We start from the raw sequence: 18,625 nt of genomic DNA, 5'->3' as shown, positions 1-18,625 counted from the left end.
CTATAGCTTTAAAACTCACCAACTCTACATATTACGGAGATATGGAAATACATTTATATGTACTTAACAAATGATACCACACATCTCTTTGCTGTATATTCCCTCTATCTTTCTGTCTTCAAACTTCTCGTTAATGGAGCGTGCTGAGCAGAAACACTTTACTGCCATACTCATGTCACCTGCTTCTCTCTCCACAGATTGGAACACCCAGAAAGGTGCAAATCGGATGCCATACATTGGGTGATTGGATGTGAGACTACTTTGACCCTACAAAATTGAAGATGACGTTGCTATGGAAACTGCTGCTGCTGCAGACACTTATGGGGTGCCTTGCAGGTAAAGTGTCGTAATAAGAAACTTTTGATGCATGCCAAAGCTGCCTTTGTGGAGTCTTGGAATCCTTATTCATATGTATTTGGGGCAAGTGACTGTATGCAAGTTGTAGTTTAGTAAAAACCTCCATTTGATTAGCCATAAGAACATGTTTTTTTTTTCACTTGATGCAAACTAATAAGAATGTAGAATTCAATTCAACAAGGAAGTTATTGTCAATGTAAACCCATTGTCTGCCGAACACTTCCATTTGCAGGCAATATTGCATTTTGGCTTTGCTTTAGTGTTTTATGTGGCTCTGAGGAATGGGTTTGCGATCATCAATACTGAATGTGAATGAGGGGAGTGTGCTGTGATGGAATGCATTGAGTTCCACTGAGTTCCATTGATCACAAATGGCAAAGAGTGCAAAAACCTCCATGAAACCTAGTGTAATGCTACTGTATAGAGATGGCAGAAGTAGTGTACTCAGCACAGTTCTAAAGGATCCTTGTTAGATTAGTGATAACATGTTAAGCCCCGGTAATGTCATCTATGAATATTCAACATTGCAACGTTGGAAATATTCTGGTCATGCAATCACACTATCAACACACAGTGAATACGGACAAATTAACAAGTAATCCAATAACATAATTATGGAATAATGCATCACTATCAAAAGCTCCATATTAAGTTATGTTGTTGCTTGAAGGAACATTCCCAAGGGACCAATAAAGTGTCTGTCTATCTATCTAGCTATCTAGCTATCTATCTATCTATCTATCTATCTATCTATCTATCTATCTATCTATCTATCTATCTATCTATCTATCTATCTATCTATCTATCTATCTATCTATCTATCTATCTATCTATCTATCTATCTATCTATCTATCTATCTATCTATCTATCTATCTATCTATCTATGGGGACCAGCAGTACTGTAGTGCTGCAATGTCTTTTGTTTAAGTGGGTTCTCCAAACGCACTCACACAACTATTTATCTTCACATTTGCAGGGTAGTCATTTCTCAATAATAAAAGCAGATCCTAGGTTTTCTTTTATAAAATATTAATCTGAAACCAAACTAGAAGCTATCAGATACATGTAGTGGAGTAAAATATAATGTTAAATGTTAAAATGTAGTGGAGTAGGAATATATTGTTGCATACAATTTCAATACTCAGTGCAATTACCTCAATAGTGAAGTGCAGCACTGGACTGAATGTGTTTTTTTAAAAAGGGACATTGTATATAGAGTTAGTGAATGTCCATTGTCTTTCACTGTAACTTTTGATATAAATAATACATTTTTCATAAGTAACAAAAACAAAGTGTAAGATAGGTGTCAGAAGTAAAGTAATTCATATCGTTCCACGGCGGGAATCACAGAGTTCCCATAATTATTTTAGGAGATTACTGACCCGTATTAAATATCACAGGTAATATTCTAGCTAAAGTAATTGTTTCATTAAAAGAAAGGCTGTAAAAAGAAGGTTCCATTTAGCTTAAGTTCTCCAGTTGATATATGAAAGAGCCGGTGCGTTAACAAGATATCCTTCCTGGGTTCTTTTCAAATGTCCATCATTCATTTAACTGTGTAGTAAAGTTGAATTATAGCCTCATTATACGACAGCGCCCCATTTAAAGCCAGGGGGGGTTCTTGGCATTGATCACAGTTTGATGGAGAACTTTAATTTGTCTCCTTTACAAATAGGAGGGGTCAGCAGAGAGCATCCGTTTGAATCAGTCAGTCTGTAATCAACAGGTATTATCAGGAATCAAGATGGAGAAAAGACTATTGGCGTGCTCTCTGTACTGGTGGAAGCCTCCTTCTCATTACTTCGACACACATTAGGCCTGCAGTGAACCCCTTGCCCCCTTCTGCACATGAGATTATTAGATTTGTTTGAAAAGGAACCTGCAAGCTTTATTGTACTGGCACAGTTCACTTTGGCCCATGTACTGTATGTCATGGCTCATCTCATACGGTTAACACAGCGCATGATCACAAGATTGATTGACCAGTGTGCTTTGGGTGTAACCTCAAATTGGTTACTCTTGGGGGTCGTTTTCATAATCTGTTGACACCAATCAACAGCCATGGGAAACATATGGATTGTAGACCTTTTAGAATTAGATTTAAATTCTTCAGTTTCAATCATTTTTTTTTAGCTAAAGCCATGACCGGATTGGCTAATCGGGAGAACCAGGAGCATTCCCGGTGAGCCGCTCCGGGTTTTGTGCTGCGAGTGCCGGCCCAGTCATGGCACTGGGTTGAGATATAATTATACCGATTGGCACATGGAAAATCATATTAGTAGTTTGTGGTTAAGTTACTGCTAATGCAAACTGCCCATTTCCTACAGCTTCAGTTTCACATTAAAAGCATTTAACTGGCATAATGTAAGATTACTTTTATTTTTGAAGCAGAACCGTATCTTTCTCTTTTTACCTCTAACAAAGTAAAACAAGAAATAAAACATTATAGCATCACACAGCATAGGTTTACCATGCAAACATTAGGCAACAATTCAATATCAAACTAAAAGCATGCCAATAATATACAATATAAAATAACTGAATGCATGGGCAGCAAGCACACGTACAGTAAGTGACTGCGCATTATAAACAAAAATTGCTTGTACAAATCTGACATGGCAACACTGGCATGCAGGGTGTGGGAGAGATCAAAAAACTGGGCTGTATGTGTGTGCCTTTACTGTCATACCCTTCGTTCCAATCCCCATACTTCCCTACTATTAAGTACACCAAAAAAAGATTTAGGCTGTCCCAATACATGCATGCCAATTGTACTATGCTGAAAATACATAAATGCCCCACTAACTCCAATAGCATGTTGGAGTATTCGTCTTTATTCTTGACATTTCTCAACATAATGAAAAAAAAAAACTTCCTTATCTGATTTTTTTTCTCTCCTGTGTCCCTAAAACTCTTCTGTACTTTAGTATGTAGTGTAGTATAAAGAAAGAATATGTGATTTGGAACGCTGGGTTAGCCCGCCTCCCAGCACCGCCCAAATTGAAGCACTTTTTAAATAGTTACCCTTTAAATCTGTATTTTCAACAGAGCTGGTGGAGACATCTTGGAGCCCTTTTTTGATTTTTAAACCTTGAGCACATAATGATTGTACAGTTTGGAACAAAACTCCATTTAAAGAAATTGACTACTGGAAGTGTAACCGTGGTAACCTATTTTGGGTAAAGAACAGTAGCTCTAGGTTCGGAAGGAGCTGAGTGAATAAACCATTGACAACACATGAAAGCACCAGACAAAAGAGGTTGTACTTCACCCATACGGAACCGGCGTTCTATCATTATAAAATCGCTATTATAATATAATGACTGAGGTTTGTCTTCCCTCAGACTTCCCTTGGCCCAGCTGTCCTATTATTCCTAAACACATTACATTTTTACTGAAGTGATGTCACATTAGTAAAATGTAGGGTTAGACAGTGATACCATAAAGCCTTTTCTCAGGCTAGGATGAACCGATTTCTAAAATGTTTGCACATTTATACTACATAGGATCTCAGAGTTCAATACACCGGTGAAGTCTTTAACTTTTACTCTAACATTTGAAAGTGTATTGAAATAGAAAAATAAAGTGTCCTCTCTAAACAATCATTTTAGAGGTACTGGACGGTGGACAGTAAATGCAGCAATAGCACGCTAAAGTAATTCACAGTTAAACACACAATATCAACACATGCAATACATCTACAGTTCACTTGGAATGGAATACATTGGCCCTCTGTTATGGATTTGTTTAGTTCAACTTGCCTTGGAAGGCAATCCAATGTTCCTCTGTTGTAAATTTGTTCTTGGAGTTCAACTCCTTGTGTTATTATAAGCAAAAGTCTCTTCAATCCGGAATGTAATGTCAAATTGTTTAGTCAAGAAATCAAATCAAATAGTCAGGCTTTGTGTACTGTGCAACAGTCCTACCCCACTGGTGGACTTGGATGATGAAAGAAAGAATAAGTTATGAATGATTCTCTTCACAAACAATATTTGCATAGTTTTTTTTTTCTGAATTGCGAGGTGATTAGATCAGAGTTCTGAGATAATCACCCCGTTAGTTTCTCTCCGTACCATGCAGGCCTATTGTTCACTCTTTGATATTTCTCACTCTAGTTGGAGGAGTGAAGACTTTTTTTTTTTTAGAAGTGGGAGGTTCAAGCTTTTGTTTTTTCTGTTTCCATGGTGAATCATGTTATCAACGATCCATTGACGATGGCTTTTACGCACGCGGTCAACCCAGAGTGAACACGCTCAGAGTTGATTGACTCAACGCTGATCCACTGTTCTGAAACCAATAACACAGAGCTGCTCATCCCAGAGTTGGTCAACTCAGAGTGCAGGGTTGAACTCAGAGTTTGTTACTATAAATAGCCATAGCCCAACTTCATGAAACTCACAGAAACAATGCCAGGAGCAGTAAGCCTGTTACACACTCTTCCACTCTTCAGATGAAAGTCAAAGGCATACACTTTAGTTTCACTCACCTTTGTTGTTTAACTTGTTTTATAACTCAATAGTCTCTCTTTGTGTATTTATATGATCTCATGACTTAACTTAACCATCCAATGAGGAGTCTGCATTCCTTGTCATAACCAATTAAACGGCCCAAGCAAGACCAACATTGATTGACAAGCTATTTTAGTGAATAGGAAATGTTGAAAATAAAATAAATAATAAAATAATCATATAATGATGTATTATAATGATCGTATCATCAACAGGGTGATGGGGGCATTTATTTATTTAAACCGCATTTCTGTCACTGGGTTACAGAAGTAGGGATGGTGTACAATGTGCAGAGCTTAAGAGCTTGGCTTTAACGTGGTGCAAGAACTTTTTCTTTTGTATTGTAGATTTTAATTTGACATGGACATGACAATATCATTGGACGAACCAGATGCATTGTTTTCAGTGTATTAGCATAAATACTTGATTTCAACACCTGTCCACAGGAGGCTTTTTAAAAAACAAGATCAAATACTGATGAGGGAAAAACTGATAATTAAAGGAATACAAATGCAGTATACAATGGAGTACAGAGCAGCAATATAATGATAGTCAAATATATATATACATAGAGTAAAGCAAAGACAGCATGATCAGACAATAAACCAGTTGTAAATTATTTGTGCATTATTTGCAAGTACAGTCAACCTCATACAGGGTTTGGGGAAAAGGAATTGTTCAGATGTATATTGCTGCTTTAGTTCCACTCCTGCTCAGCCCGGGGAGTTATACGTTGATTTGATTATTTTATGCACAAATGAGTACATAGCTTGATAATAACATGTGCCGGTTTGAATCCAGTAAAAATCCAATTGCATTTTTAAATGACTCCCCTGTTTGTTCAGTAGTGGAGTGTGCAACACCAGGCACCAAGTTGATGAGGGGGCAGAACTGAAACATGACATTTTTACTGTCAGAAATTATAAGAAGTGTTATTTTCACACTGTTCTGCTCTGCTCTAGAGATTTTAGCAAACATGAACTTGCAAGAAGTATAATTTGATGAGGGAAGAGGAGTGTGAGTCTAACCAGCTTCCCATTCAACACAAATCATCTCAAACACTCCTGCGAGTGAACATAGAATGCAGTGTCTTTGGAACACCCTGTATAGCAAACAGCATCATATGTGCATAGCATCGCACATTTAATCCTGTCAACCATCAGTTTAACTTGTGTGTATGCTTGCAAAATGAGAGAGTATTCATAGAGTGTACATCGTGCAGATTTTATTCACTTCAACCATATCATAGGGAGATATTCCAGTAATGGCTAACTGTTCAATCTACTGACCTACATATCAATCTGTCTGACTACCACATTTACTACCAGAGTTTTAGTTCCCTTACTTTAAACATGCGTAACTTAACGATCTATTTTGTGATTTAGATGAACGCAAATCAAGGATCTTCTATTATTATTAAATCACCCTGCAACCTATACATGATAAATGATATGCATGAATACAAAACACAAACTAAGCATGCAGATACACAGCAGGAGCCTTAGGTCTATTGAAAAATAAAAGCACAAATTACATTGTTTTTTTTTCTTCAGAATGTCACATTTAAAAAATTAATCATGTAACAAATTACCCAAAGTATTGTGTTACTTAACAAGTGACTAACAAATGAGAGTCATTAAACAAAGTGTATCTACATTAGTTATAATAAATGATTAAGTGGGAGCTTTGCTATTGCACATGTTAAGATAACTGCCTGCAGCTAACTTAATAAGTATGCTAATATAATGAAGCTCCATCTGTGCTATGCATTAAATATTTATTTTTCGATTTTTTATTTATTTATTTATTTGAATATTCATTTCAGAGGGATCGCATAGGGATTTTAAGGGGGGAGGGGAGGGGGGGTTGATCATATATCTTTTTTTGTCTCAATGTTACTCAGCTGAGGACTGTTTGCTGAGCACACTGGTGCGGTACATGATTTATGCTCATGCTCACAATCTCTCCGGGGAACTGCCCAGTATGATCAAATTTGTTCTCGCTGCTCGCTATTAAACTGCTCTCCCACTTTGCTCAAGCGTAGTTGCGGAGATGTGTGTGTGTGTGCGTGTGTGTGTGTGTGTGTGTGTGTGCAATTTGAATGAGTTCATAAGCATCTTCCGCTGAGGTAAAAGTATCCCCCGATATACATCTCCCATCTGTAATAGTCCCCGGCATTGTTTTATGGAGCCCAAGAACAGTGTTATTATTGCTGAGGCAGCAACTAAAAACAGTGGAGAGTATTTTGCAATTCATCTCCAGAAATAAGAAAAAATGTCAGACAAAAGCAGATAAAGCGAAAAAAGATAAGACATAAATAAGATTTTATTTACCCTCCGGGGGGAAATTTGAATTACAGTATAGCTCAAGAAACAGTCCAGTTACACACAAACAGCCGACTTCGACAGTATATTTTTTATTTATTTATTTATTTATTTATTTATTATTATTCTTCCGGACAATTACACATAATACATAATTTTCTCATTGCATATTCATACATATTACTTTGTGTTATCGTCCGAAGGGAAGCAGGAGAAGCCAAAGGCTTATCGGGTCCCGCCCCCATATAAAGACTATAAGAATTTCAGGGAGAGATAGATGACATTAAATTGTGTAAAGGTGAAGTAAGCGATTTATTTACGTTAATATAAGTGTTAAATTGCTCTTTATTCATACTGTGATCACTTACATAATGATGGTTTTTATCATGTTTTATCACACTTATGGATCTGAGATGATGCTAGATAACTCGCTGCTTGAAGACCGCAGTGCATTAATGTGGTGACGTAGGGACGAGCGACGGGACTGCTAGCTGCAGTAACTGACAGGAAGTTAGCTAAAAGAACCATTCTGCTTACAGCACCTTTAAGATGAGACATTTCAAATATAATTACGTGCAAATCCAAAATATACACCGATGGAAACAATATATACTATAAACAATGTAATACACCGATGAAAAAAATGTATACTATAAACAATGTAATGGTGATGATATGTTTGAGAAGTGTATAGGTCGAGTTCACACCTAATCGTCTGCTTCTTTGGTGTGTATAATAATACTAACCCATAATACTAACTATCCAAGCTAAATTGATCTGTTAAGGGGTAGGACTAGATTGTCCTTTTTGAGCATGTAGAAAGTGTGTCTGTTGTTTGTTATTTATTTTTTGGCATTTTGTTTTTTATTTATTCATCTATTACTATTTAAAAAAAATATGTATTGCTTGCATGTTTGAAATAAAGACAATCAATCAATACCACCATGCTGGCTATTACTGTATATCTACTAGCGTCACCATTGAAGTGTAGTGGCGTAATATAATAAACTATAAGATCAGAAAAAGACAACCTTTCCACTTACTATGTGTAGAATCACCAGCATTCATGTAGGACTGTTTTGTAGTCAGATATACCGATAGACAACCACAGAGTATGTTTCTGTAGTCCACACAGTGTCTTTCTTGTGTAAAAGCGACAGTAGTGTGGAGCTGTGTCTCATCACATCCAGCATCACATATAGTAAGTTCATTACTCTGCAAAGTAAACCGTGCCCTGCGTTGGTTGGCCTCATTCTATCACATTGTGATGTTTTGGTTTTGACCGGTGTGCAGGTTGGATGTGGTCATTAACTTGTTATTGCATACCACATGTGCTGACGTACACAGCGAGTAGACCTACATGCTTACAAGCTGTGAATGTATGAATAGGAGTATGTATGAATATCCAGTTTGCTTTTTGGGGGATATTATTGTTAAATGGAGTTGAATGGAATTTAAAGTTGGAATCAGCAATTCTTGAGAATGCTTGTTGTCAAAAACATTTTCATAATCTCCTCACAATTTGCAACCTGTCCGTAATGTGTGTGCTTGCACTGAAACAAAAGCCAGTGTTAATACACAGCCAAGGCTCTGTAAAAAGACATGTTTGCTATAGCTACGGTGGGCCCCCACCCACTTTCATACAGTCTGCCCTGCGCATATATGGCTATAACCTTTCCCAAGAAACCACTCGGAAAAGAACACGTTGCAAATAGAGTATTAAAAAAGGTACTTCCGGTTTAAACAGGAATTCCCAGGATTTCGCAGGAGGTGGCTCTTTAATCCCGGGATTTAGAAAAAAGGTACATTTTGGTAATTTTTAGCAACCCTAGCGTGAACTGCAAAAAGACTGCCTGAAGTTGCGTCATAAAAATTATTGTCTATATATATTTTTTTTTTTGGCATTTTCAAGCTTTATTAGACAGTATAGAGTTTAAATGGGGAGACAAAGAGAGAGGGGGGATGACATGCAGTAAAGGTCCACGGGTCGGATTTGAATCCGCGACTATTTTTGAGAGAACCACCTTGAATGATCTACTGTATTCTTTTAAGGCCTTCCACAATATCTATTTTCTACCAAGACAGTTTAGACAATAAACAAGTGGCTGACCTTGTAATATTGTTCTGTCCTATAACACTTGTCCTTGCAGTTTAGTCCTCACAACAAAGCCTTGTTTGATCGTTGGTCCATCTGCCACAGTCTTTGGAGGGTGAGAAAACAGAGAAACACTGTGATTCCAACCATTAAGAATTATAATAACTCCCAATTTATGTATTTGTGACATGCAATAATTATGCCACAACAATGGACTTAACAGCGTATCATAATGGCAATTAAGTGAACGAAACAGACGTCCTTGGTCCTTGTTGATAGTTTCCTAATCACAGTAATCAGAAGTGAAAGCTGGAAAAGTTGTATGAAAACTAATCAGAGGCATACTGTAATAAGTTATTGTGAATATGCAGGGGGGTGATGTTTATATAGTTCCCCCATGATTAAATAGTGCCACCAGCAATAACACTGTTTGTACACTCAACAAAAATATAAACGCAACACTTTTGTTTTTGCTCCCATTTTTCATGAGATGGACTTAAAGATCTAAAATTCATTCATTGTTCACAAATCTGTCTAAATGTGTGATAGTGAGCACTTCTGCTTTGCTGAGATAATCCATCCCACCTCACAGGTGTGCCACATCACGATGCTGATCTGACATCATGATTAGTGCACAGGTGTGCCTTAGACTGTCCACAATAAAAGGCCACCCTGAAATGTGCAGTTTTGTCTCACAGCAAAATGCCACAGATGCCACAAGCATTGAAGGAGCATGCAATTGGCATGCTGACAGCAGGAATGTCAACCAGATCTGTTGCTCGTGCATGGAATGTTCATTTCTCCACCATAAGCCGTCTCCAGCAACTTCGCACAGCCATTGAAGAGGAGTGGACCAACATTCCACAGGCCACAATTGACAATCTGATAAACTCTATGTGAAGAAGATGTGTTGCACTGCATGAGGCAAATGGTGGTCACACCAGATACTGACTGGTTCTGAGTCCCCAGACCCCCAATAATGCAAAAAAATGCACATTTCAGAGTGGCCTTTTATTGTGGACAGTCTAAGGCACACCTGTGCACTAATCATGATGTCAGATCCGCATCTTGATGTGGCACACCTGTGAGGTGGGATGGATTATCTCAGCAAATCAGAAGTGCTCACTATCACACATTTAGACAGATTTGTGAACAATGTTTGAGAGAAATGGTACAATTGTGTATCTGGAATGGAATTTTAGATCTTTAAGTCCATCTCATGAAAAATGGGAGCAAAAACAAAAGTGTTGCGTTTATATTTTTGTTGAGTGTATGTTCTTTCCAAATGAAGAGCTTGACAAAATAACTGTGAATGTGTTTGGTTTTCAATTATATCATTATTCAGTTAAAGTTGGGTTTACTTTATCTCTGCTTTCACCAAACCAGTGGCTGTGAAATGGGCCCATGGTGTTAAAACCCCCTTATTCAATACATACCTCAGTGTCCGTGCACTATAGAAAATGAATATTCCCAGCCCAGTGAACTACTTAGGGTGCTGTGACAGAAATATCTATTCTAATGCTTTTCAAGGGAACCATGAAAGATGGGTGCAGATATACTGCGTTCTCATTACTTTGAACCCATTTTATGAAAGTATTTTACTTTTACCTCCTCGCTAGGCTGGCTGGCTGGCTGGCTGGCTGGCTGGCTGGCTGGCTGGCTGGCTGGCTGGCTGGCTGGCTGGCTGGCTGGCTGGCTGGCTGGCTGGCTGGCTGGCATGCCCAGACACTCATTGGGCTTTCAGCAGCTCTGAAGAGAGAAATGCATGTAGTTCTTTGAGGTCTGTGCATCGCTGCGGTATCTGCTCCACTTGTGTATTATTTCAAACAACCACAGAGGACACTCTCTTTAATGAGTTCCACGTATGCTAAAACAAAAAAAAATAAAAACTTCTGCTCAAGATGTTGGGACCACCCCTCAAAATATGTGATATCTTACACTTTGTTTTTGAGGGCAGGTTGTTTTTTTGAAAGTTGGAATGTGTGAGGGAGTTGATCAAAACCACTATGTCAAAAATGAACCCACTTTGGTGCACCTCAACCTAATTTGGTTTTGTTTGCTGAGTCATGCTCGACAGTATCATGCATTGTCGCCTACAATTGTTCTATGTTTTTTTCTTCTTCAATTGTCAGCACACAGAGTGTGCTCTCTGACAGACCAAAGCAGCTGCAGGGGAGACCGGGGATAGTAGGCACACTTTTTACTCTAGTGAGAATTGCTCATCACCTAAACATCTTTCAATAGTCATTCCTACATTAAATTGAAGCTTAAGGTGTTGGCTTGAAATGTGTACCCTTTACTTTTTCTAACTTATTGTAATAAAGAAGAAATTATTCATCAAAGACACCCTTACACATTGTGACAACAAACCCCATCAAGGGGTCGGTTGTCACACACTATGGGGTTGTTTGTCACAATTTTATCTTAATGGGAATAATCTTAAAAAGAAGGCAAGAAAGCAGAACTAAATTTGAAAGTTTAATTGCAAGTCAAGTTGACAAATAGGCCTACATAACTTACTGTAGCCTTGGCAGCTGGTCTAGTTTGGGATGCACTGGGTTGTTATGATTGTGTTGCCCTTTTTTCTTTTGCATGCTAGCTGCCTTTTCCTGCTCTATTATTTCCTTCTCTGGGGTGTCAGTGAGGATACAGCTTGACAATTTATTTCGTTATTGGGTTCCTTTTCTGGCTTGCAGCCTTTGGATAACATGTGACAACCAACCCCCCAAAAAATGTGACGACCAACCCCAACTAGAATTTCTTGCTAGCATCAAGGCCAACAACCATCTGACAACTAATTAGCTTGCTAACCACAATCTAAACTATAGTTTATCCTTAAAACTTTTTTAGGGTAACAAGTGTTTTGTTATAAACCCATTGTGTAAAAGCCTTGAAGAAAAATACTGAGGAGCTAAATATTTTCAATTTGACATGAAAAACACAAACAGTCCTCTCACCTCAAATTCAGCAGTCTAACTCAAAGGAAGACTATGTAGGTCACCTACTCTGATCCCAATTCTGGATATTTACATACCAAAATTTCACAGACAGCGCCTTCTTGTTCCGAGATATAACGATTGTGACAACCAACTTGTGTGACATATAACTCCTTTCTCCCATACTTTTGAATGCTATGCTGAAGAGTGGGAGCACAGAGATGAATGGGAAGCTGACATCCCCTCATTTGTAACCATTGCCTGTCAGTTAAGGAATATATTTGGTTTTCTTGCATATTACGTTTATTTTAAGGAGATTTTTCTGACAAAAGGTCACATAATAAAATAGATCACAGTCACACACACAGATTGACCTGAATTAACAGTGAACACTGAGAGGTATATGTTAATAGTAGGCTAATAGAAATGGCTATACACCAAGCAGGAGGAGGTTTACAAAGTGGGGGCCCTTGAACAGGATTCTATGGGCCTGTCATACAATAATTATAGGTTTGATTTTACAATCTTTTAATTATTGCGAGACACTGCAAGTGAATAGGGTTACATTTTAACTTACAGATAGATGGACACAAAATGTTGCCAGTTGAATATATATATTATTTATTTTGTGTTTCAATATTTCTGAAATGTTTGATTCAATTTGCAAATGTGGCAACATCTTACTAATTATGCCTCAATTCTCCTCTCTTTAAAAAACAAAAATCTAGATGTTGAACTTAGAGGTTAAAATATTAAATTTATTATAACACATAAGTGTCCCACGTTTTTTACAGAACAGATTTTAGATACAGCCTTTTTTTCATTTTACTAATCAGAAACTATGAACAGGTCTTAAAAATGCATTGTCGGCATGTAGTCTAATTCCTTGTGTAATTTCGTTGGAGTTTTTTGGGGATTAGGTAAACCATACATTTCTGAAATCGTCAAACCTCCGTGTGTAAATTTGCCAGATCATTACATGCCTACATGTTGGTCTCTGTGTAGCTACAAATGAAACAATTGATCACTGATTAGACAGCAGGCTCAACACAGTTTTAGCTAGAAACCCTAAAGTGTCACAATGACATTAAGAATCACATAACCTGCCTGGACCGGAGTGAGTGTGTGTGTGCGTGTGTGTGTTCTTCTGCCCATAGGCTATTTGTCCGAGGAAAGAAGAAACTTGTCTAGGCTGGGTGTCCAAGGTTATTAATGATCTGAATTGAGGTTTTTGTAAAATAAGGCACTTGATGACTTGATGGTCGGACAGACAGTGAGCAAAGACACAGCCGCTGGGACTCACTCTTCTCAGCATGCCTACATATGTCTCTATAAACATTTGGTGGTTGGTTCAGTTTTGAAATGCGGTGAGGTTTCTTTTTCTTTTTTTTTAAACTTTTCTTTTTCTTTTTTTTACATATGGACAAAAAAAACAGAACAAGTAAACACATACAATACATACACAACACCCATTTTTCCAGGTCTGTGGAATGTCCGAACAGGGCAGTTTCTGTCGCTGCTTAGATCATGCCTTGTTTCCTCTGAGCAGCACAGTTCGGTTCGGCACGGTTACCCTACTATATCTGGCATGCGTTTCCACTACCGACAGTAGGCTACCTTAATAGTTGGGGTTTATCCCAAATATGATGCCTTCACGTTAAATGTCAACTCCGTCATTGGCCTGTCAACACCGCCAGACAGGAAATCTGACAGAGTTGACATCTGACGGTGTTGACATATTTAACGTTTCTTAAACAAAACAGATGGAGTTTATCTAGTTAGCCATTCGGTTTTTCTGTTGATGTTAGGTGCTAGTATGAACTACTCCAGGAAAATAAAATTATCAAAACATATCAAATAACTTCTTCAGAAATTGTAAGTCGGTGTTGACATATCATGGTTGTAACGCAGAATATTCAAGATTTGGAATGTAAAATATTCTAAAACTACAATACTTATCAGAGCCTGCCTGACTCTAATGTACTCTGCAGAGGTAGAATGTGACAAGAGGTCCTCCATAGTGACAGTTGCCCCTTATTTTGCCTGATTGTGTCACATTTTTAATGCATTGTCTGACGGTGTTGACAAAAAGTGGTCCCACCACTTAAAAACCGTATAAAACATGAACTTGTTGTAGAAAAACTGTTTTAATTTATATGAGAGATTATTAAGTGTTGTTTTTGATGAAACAAGTTATTTGTATTCTTTAAAGTAAATTTTTAATCAGTTTTATTGCATATGAAAGATTGAACCCTTCTCTGTGGACACACAGTTTTGGACGTCGTGAGAAGATAACAAGTGTCATATATTTGACATAATAATGATACAAAATAAATTAAAGGGTATAATTGTGTTCCAGACATTCTGTTATTAATCCCTAATAACATCTACAATTTAAATTAATTTTAATTTTAAATGTAGCAGCTACTATTGCAAGACGGTCTTGTGTCCCGCTTCTCAAGAATCACTGTACAACAACTTTATATCAGCCATTATATTAATGTGTATCCATTTAGCTCTACCTTTACGCCAACCTTATTTAACGTTACTTTACTAAAGCTACATTTCCCACATTTTGGACCTGTGGAGAACATGTCAAAACTGGATCACCTTAATCTTCACATTATTCATACTCTAGACTTGTCAACTGTGTTTCAGCATCTCAAAGAAAAAAAATTTAGATTTTGTTGGAAGTGCAAGCCGATGCAAGTATTCAACTAAAAACTGCTCGGTGAGCAGCTTATCAGCTCTAAGTGGCTGGCAGTGCACTAATGCTGAGACAGACATATAGCTGGGGGAAGTGTGCAGCCATTTAGCCATGTGTCACCCCGAGACTGGATTCACTGAGTGAGTCATAGTCTGCCCTGAGCGAGACACAGTGTGGGCTTGACCACTGCGTGCCTACCACTGTCACCACAAATAGGACAAATAGACAAACTGCAAAGTAAGTTGTGGCAAATGCTGACATTCAAAAACAAGGTTAAAGCAAAATGGTTTGCCCATTATAGAGTATACTTGCTTAAATCATGGAAATTAGGTAATTTGTTTAGATTTTTTAATTCAATTATATTTAAAAAGATAACCCCAATAATGTTCTACATAGCACAAGGCTATACCCAGTGTTGGGAACGTTACTTTAAAAAAGTAATTAGTTATAGTTACTCACTACTTGTTCCAAAAAGTAACTGAGTTAGTAACTGAATTACTTTATAATAGAAGTAACTAGTTACCAGGGAAAGTAACTGTTTGCATTACTGTAAGAAAAAAAAGGTTGCTATAGGCTATGTCAAAGAATTTCGGGTTTTTCTGAGCATTTTTCACAAGTCAGTTGAAATGAGTAGAACAGACAGGTAGGCCTACTTGTACATAACCTTTGATATTTATTGCACATCCACAGACAGCACAAGGTTTATCCTGCACTTCAAGTAGGCCTAGGCCTATTTTGTTCTCAACAAAAGTAAACATTATTTGACCTCAATGAATTTGAAGTAGTGCTTATATCACCACCTTAGTAGTAGAGGAAACTGGTGGATGTACCGTTAGCGCGCTGATCTGCTATATCACTGGATTCACTTCAGGGGTGTCGGCCAGAACACCACTTAAGGCCAAAAACGACAGACTATGAAGCATGAGACGATGAGAGGTAGAGTAAGGATTTATCCTCTGTTTATTCTTCTTTAACCGTGGAATGATACTGCGGCAACTTGCACGCTCACACAACAGAGAGAGAAAGAAAAGGAAACTTCACTAAACAGAAGCTCCGGCTGACTGACGTCACGGCCGCTAACTGATATAATATCATATAATAGACACTGAATAAAACACATCTCAAAACACTATAAGAAATAACAAACACTGTAACCTATAAAAGCGAAACCAACCCGGTCTCCTCACTAGCAGTTTGTTTATGGAGCCAGGTGTGCGTTACACAGTTTATTCAATCAATTCATAGTAACGCACTGCATTTAACGTTCAGTATCTGTAACAGCGTTGTAACGACAGAAACAGTAATTAGTTAGATTCAGTAGCGTACCGTGGGGTTTCAGTCAGGGCCTTCAGTAGCGAACTCCGACCAACTTTTAAAACTCCACAAAATAACGTTATCTCTTCACAGATAGACACAGCCAAAAGTAACACTCACCCATCACTTGTAGAGGAAATCCATTCTCGGATCCTATAAGCCATTAAGGCTGTTAAAATCCGTGATGTGCCATGTTCCTTCACAGGTTTAAAAAGCAGACAGGTCCAGCAATACCGGTAACTTGTTCCGCTCAGTGCTAACTGTTAGCCAGTCATAGCGTCGTAGTTACAGTCAGTGAAGTGCCGCAAAAAAACGTTGTCAGCCCATCCAGCTTATGTGTAGTATTCCTGTCCAAACTATATCTAAACTATGTTAAACGATCACCTTTAAATAGCCACGCTAGATCGGCAGCGGGAGCAGTAGGTCGTGTGAAAGCGATGGCCATAGTAGTTCACTCACATCACAATGCTAATAGCCCGCCGAAGTTTCAAACTTCGCTGATGACATCACGGGGGACTAGCGGCTGAGATATCGCTGGGCCTTGGGGCTACACATCAGAATCTGATTGGCTGATGAGACATGTCAGTCAAAGTTATTATCCAATAGGAGACGGCAGTTTCAATGAAAGGCTAGCAATACTTCTAGTGCAGGTCCCGCTGCTCCACATAGCTGTAATGCGTTTAGATGAGATATGCCTGGGAAATCCAGCTCAGCCTCACAAAAAATAACAATATTCCAAAAAAAAATGTATTATTATTGTAACGTACTGATTTTTTTTTATTAAATTCAGACACATTTAAACACAAATTAATCTAATTAAAACAAAAAAAAAATATATATATTATTTGGATTTTGACAGGGCCTGCAGAGAAGGCCCTGCTGGCCCTGACGGCCCACCACTGGTTAGATTACCCCGTTACTGGAATAATAACGGCGTTACCTATTCCCAACACTGGCTATACCCTTCATATGCAATACAGTTTTACAGTCCTACTTTATATAGTACACTGCACTATGCATTTATCGGGGGCTACAACATTTACAATAAAAAAGCTATACAAGACATTGAAGTATTATACCCGTATATTTACAATGAAGTTCAATAGAGGGCAGGCAAGTTGACTTGTATGGAAGCTTTTGACATGAAATGACATTCAAAGTAGACATTGCGTCTGTAAAAAAGCACATGTCCTACAGTCATACATGCATAGCACGACGCGACCTTGCTAAGTGAAATGTTGTGTGCAGCCTCATAGTTATAACAGGGCTATATTTAGTGTGCAGGCCTCCTAGCAAAAGCGGAAACTGCTGTAAATAATGTAGTTTTCACATTCCTGAATCTTTGTCTGTTATCGTCAGATGAGTTATGCTACTGGCTAATCAGTCTTGCTTGTCTGTGCGGAAATAGCAAGGGTAAGCTCTTCTGTCAAAATAACAAAAGATTGCAGTAAATTCACGTAATCCTCTCAGAACTCAAAACTACCAAAATGAACCCAATAATGTGATACTTTTTATTCTGTAATGATACTGTACAACGGTTGAAGACCCTAAGGTCAGGAAAACACGTACGCAGTTAAATGATGCAATAGGTTTCTCCAGCTGATTTCTTTTCTTTATCAGTGCTAGTGCGTATTGCTTATATAGTAGGTTATTGGGGCAGACAGAGAGATGACTTGCATGTCTAATTATGACATTTCATAAGAGAGATCTCTGTGGAGGTCTTATGACACATTTTCTTCTGGCTCAATACTGCAATACTGAATTGTTGCAAAGTACCTTTATTCCCACTTGTGTTGTGCTCCCACACAGGCCATAGCGATCTGATTTCAATCAAACTCGAAAGCACAGGTTCAACGACAGGAAGTTTGTGTTGGTGAAGGTTTATGAGTGAGAGGGCGGTTGATGATTGTCTGTGCTTCAACACGTACTCTGAAAGTAATGAAGTCAGATGGCACAGTGTGCTCAGTCAAATAAATGATTGTAGGCAACAGATGGCTCCCTTTAGCATATCAAAGAGTCTCTCCCTGTCGCCAGTTTGCATGTGAGTTCTCATTTGTGTTTGGATTGGCAATGCACGTTTTATTTCACAGTAAAGTGATTAAAGTTGAGTTTATTTTTCCTTAGTGAACTTCTGCTTCAATCAACGTCGTGCCCAGACTGAAGTAAAGGGAGGAGAAAGTGTAGGCCTTTTTTCATTGGGGACATTCTGAGATGATGTCATAGCAGGAAGAGCACAGGTATAAATAAAGGTGGAGTCTGTGATTCTGGAGAATGTTTGTTGTCAAATTCACTTCTTGTCAAAATCTGTGAATATGTCCTCATGATCCGCAACCTCTCCGTACTGTGTGTGCGCTGAACAAAAGTTTAGCGCACACACAGTATG

General features: G+C 38.2%; 1 protein-coding gene across 1 annotated transcript in view; it reads left to right on the top strand.

The window, feature by feature from the left end:
- Positions 1–281: 281 nt before the first annotated feature.
- Positions 282–18,625, top strand: part of cntn4 (contactin 4) — a gene marked incomplete at its 5' end in the record, with an annotated part of 163,059 nt that continues 144,715 nt past the window's right edge. Inside the window, one exon of the mRNA XM_080026764.1 lies at positions 282–336. Within this exon, the coding sequence (XP_079882890.1) occupies positions 282–336 (55 nt within the window). The remainder of the gene's footprint in view (positions 337–18,625) is intronic.

The sequence above is a fragment of the Ammodytes marinus genome (genome assembly GCF_949987685.1).
Source record: "Ammodytes marinus genome assembly, chromosome: 4".
In the NCBI taxonomy this organism is placed as follows: Eukaryota; Metazoa; Chordata; class Actinopteri; order Uranoscopiformes; family Ammodytidae; genus Ammodytes; species Ammodytes marinus.
The sequence above is the reverse complement of the archived record's forward strand: the minus strand, read 5'-3'. Positions and strand labels throughout refer to the sequence as shown.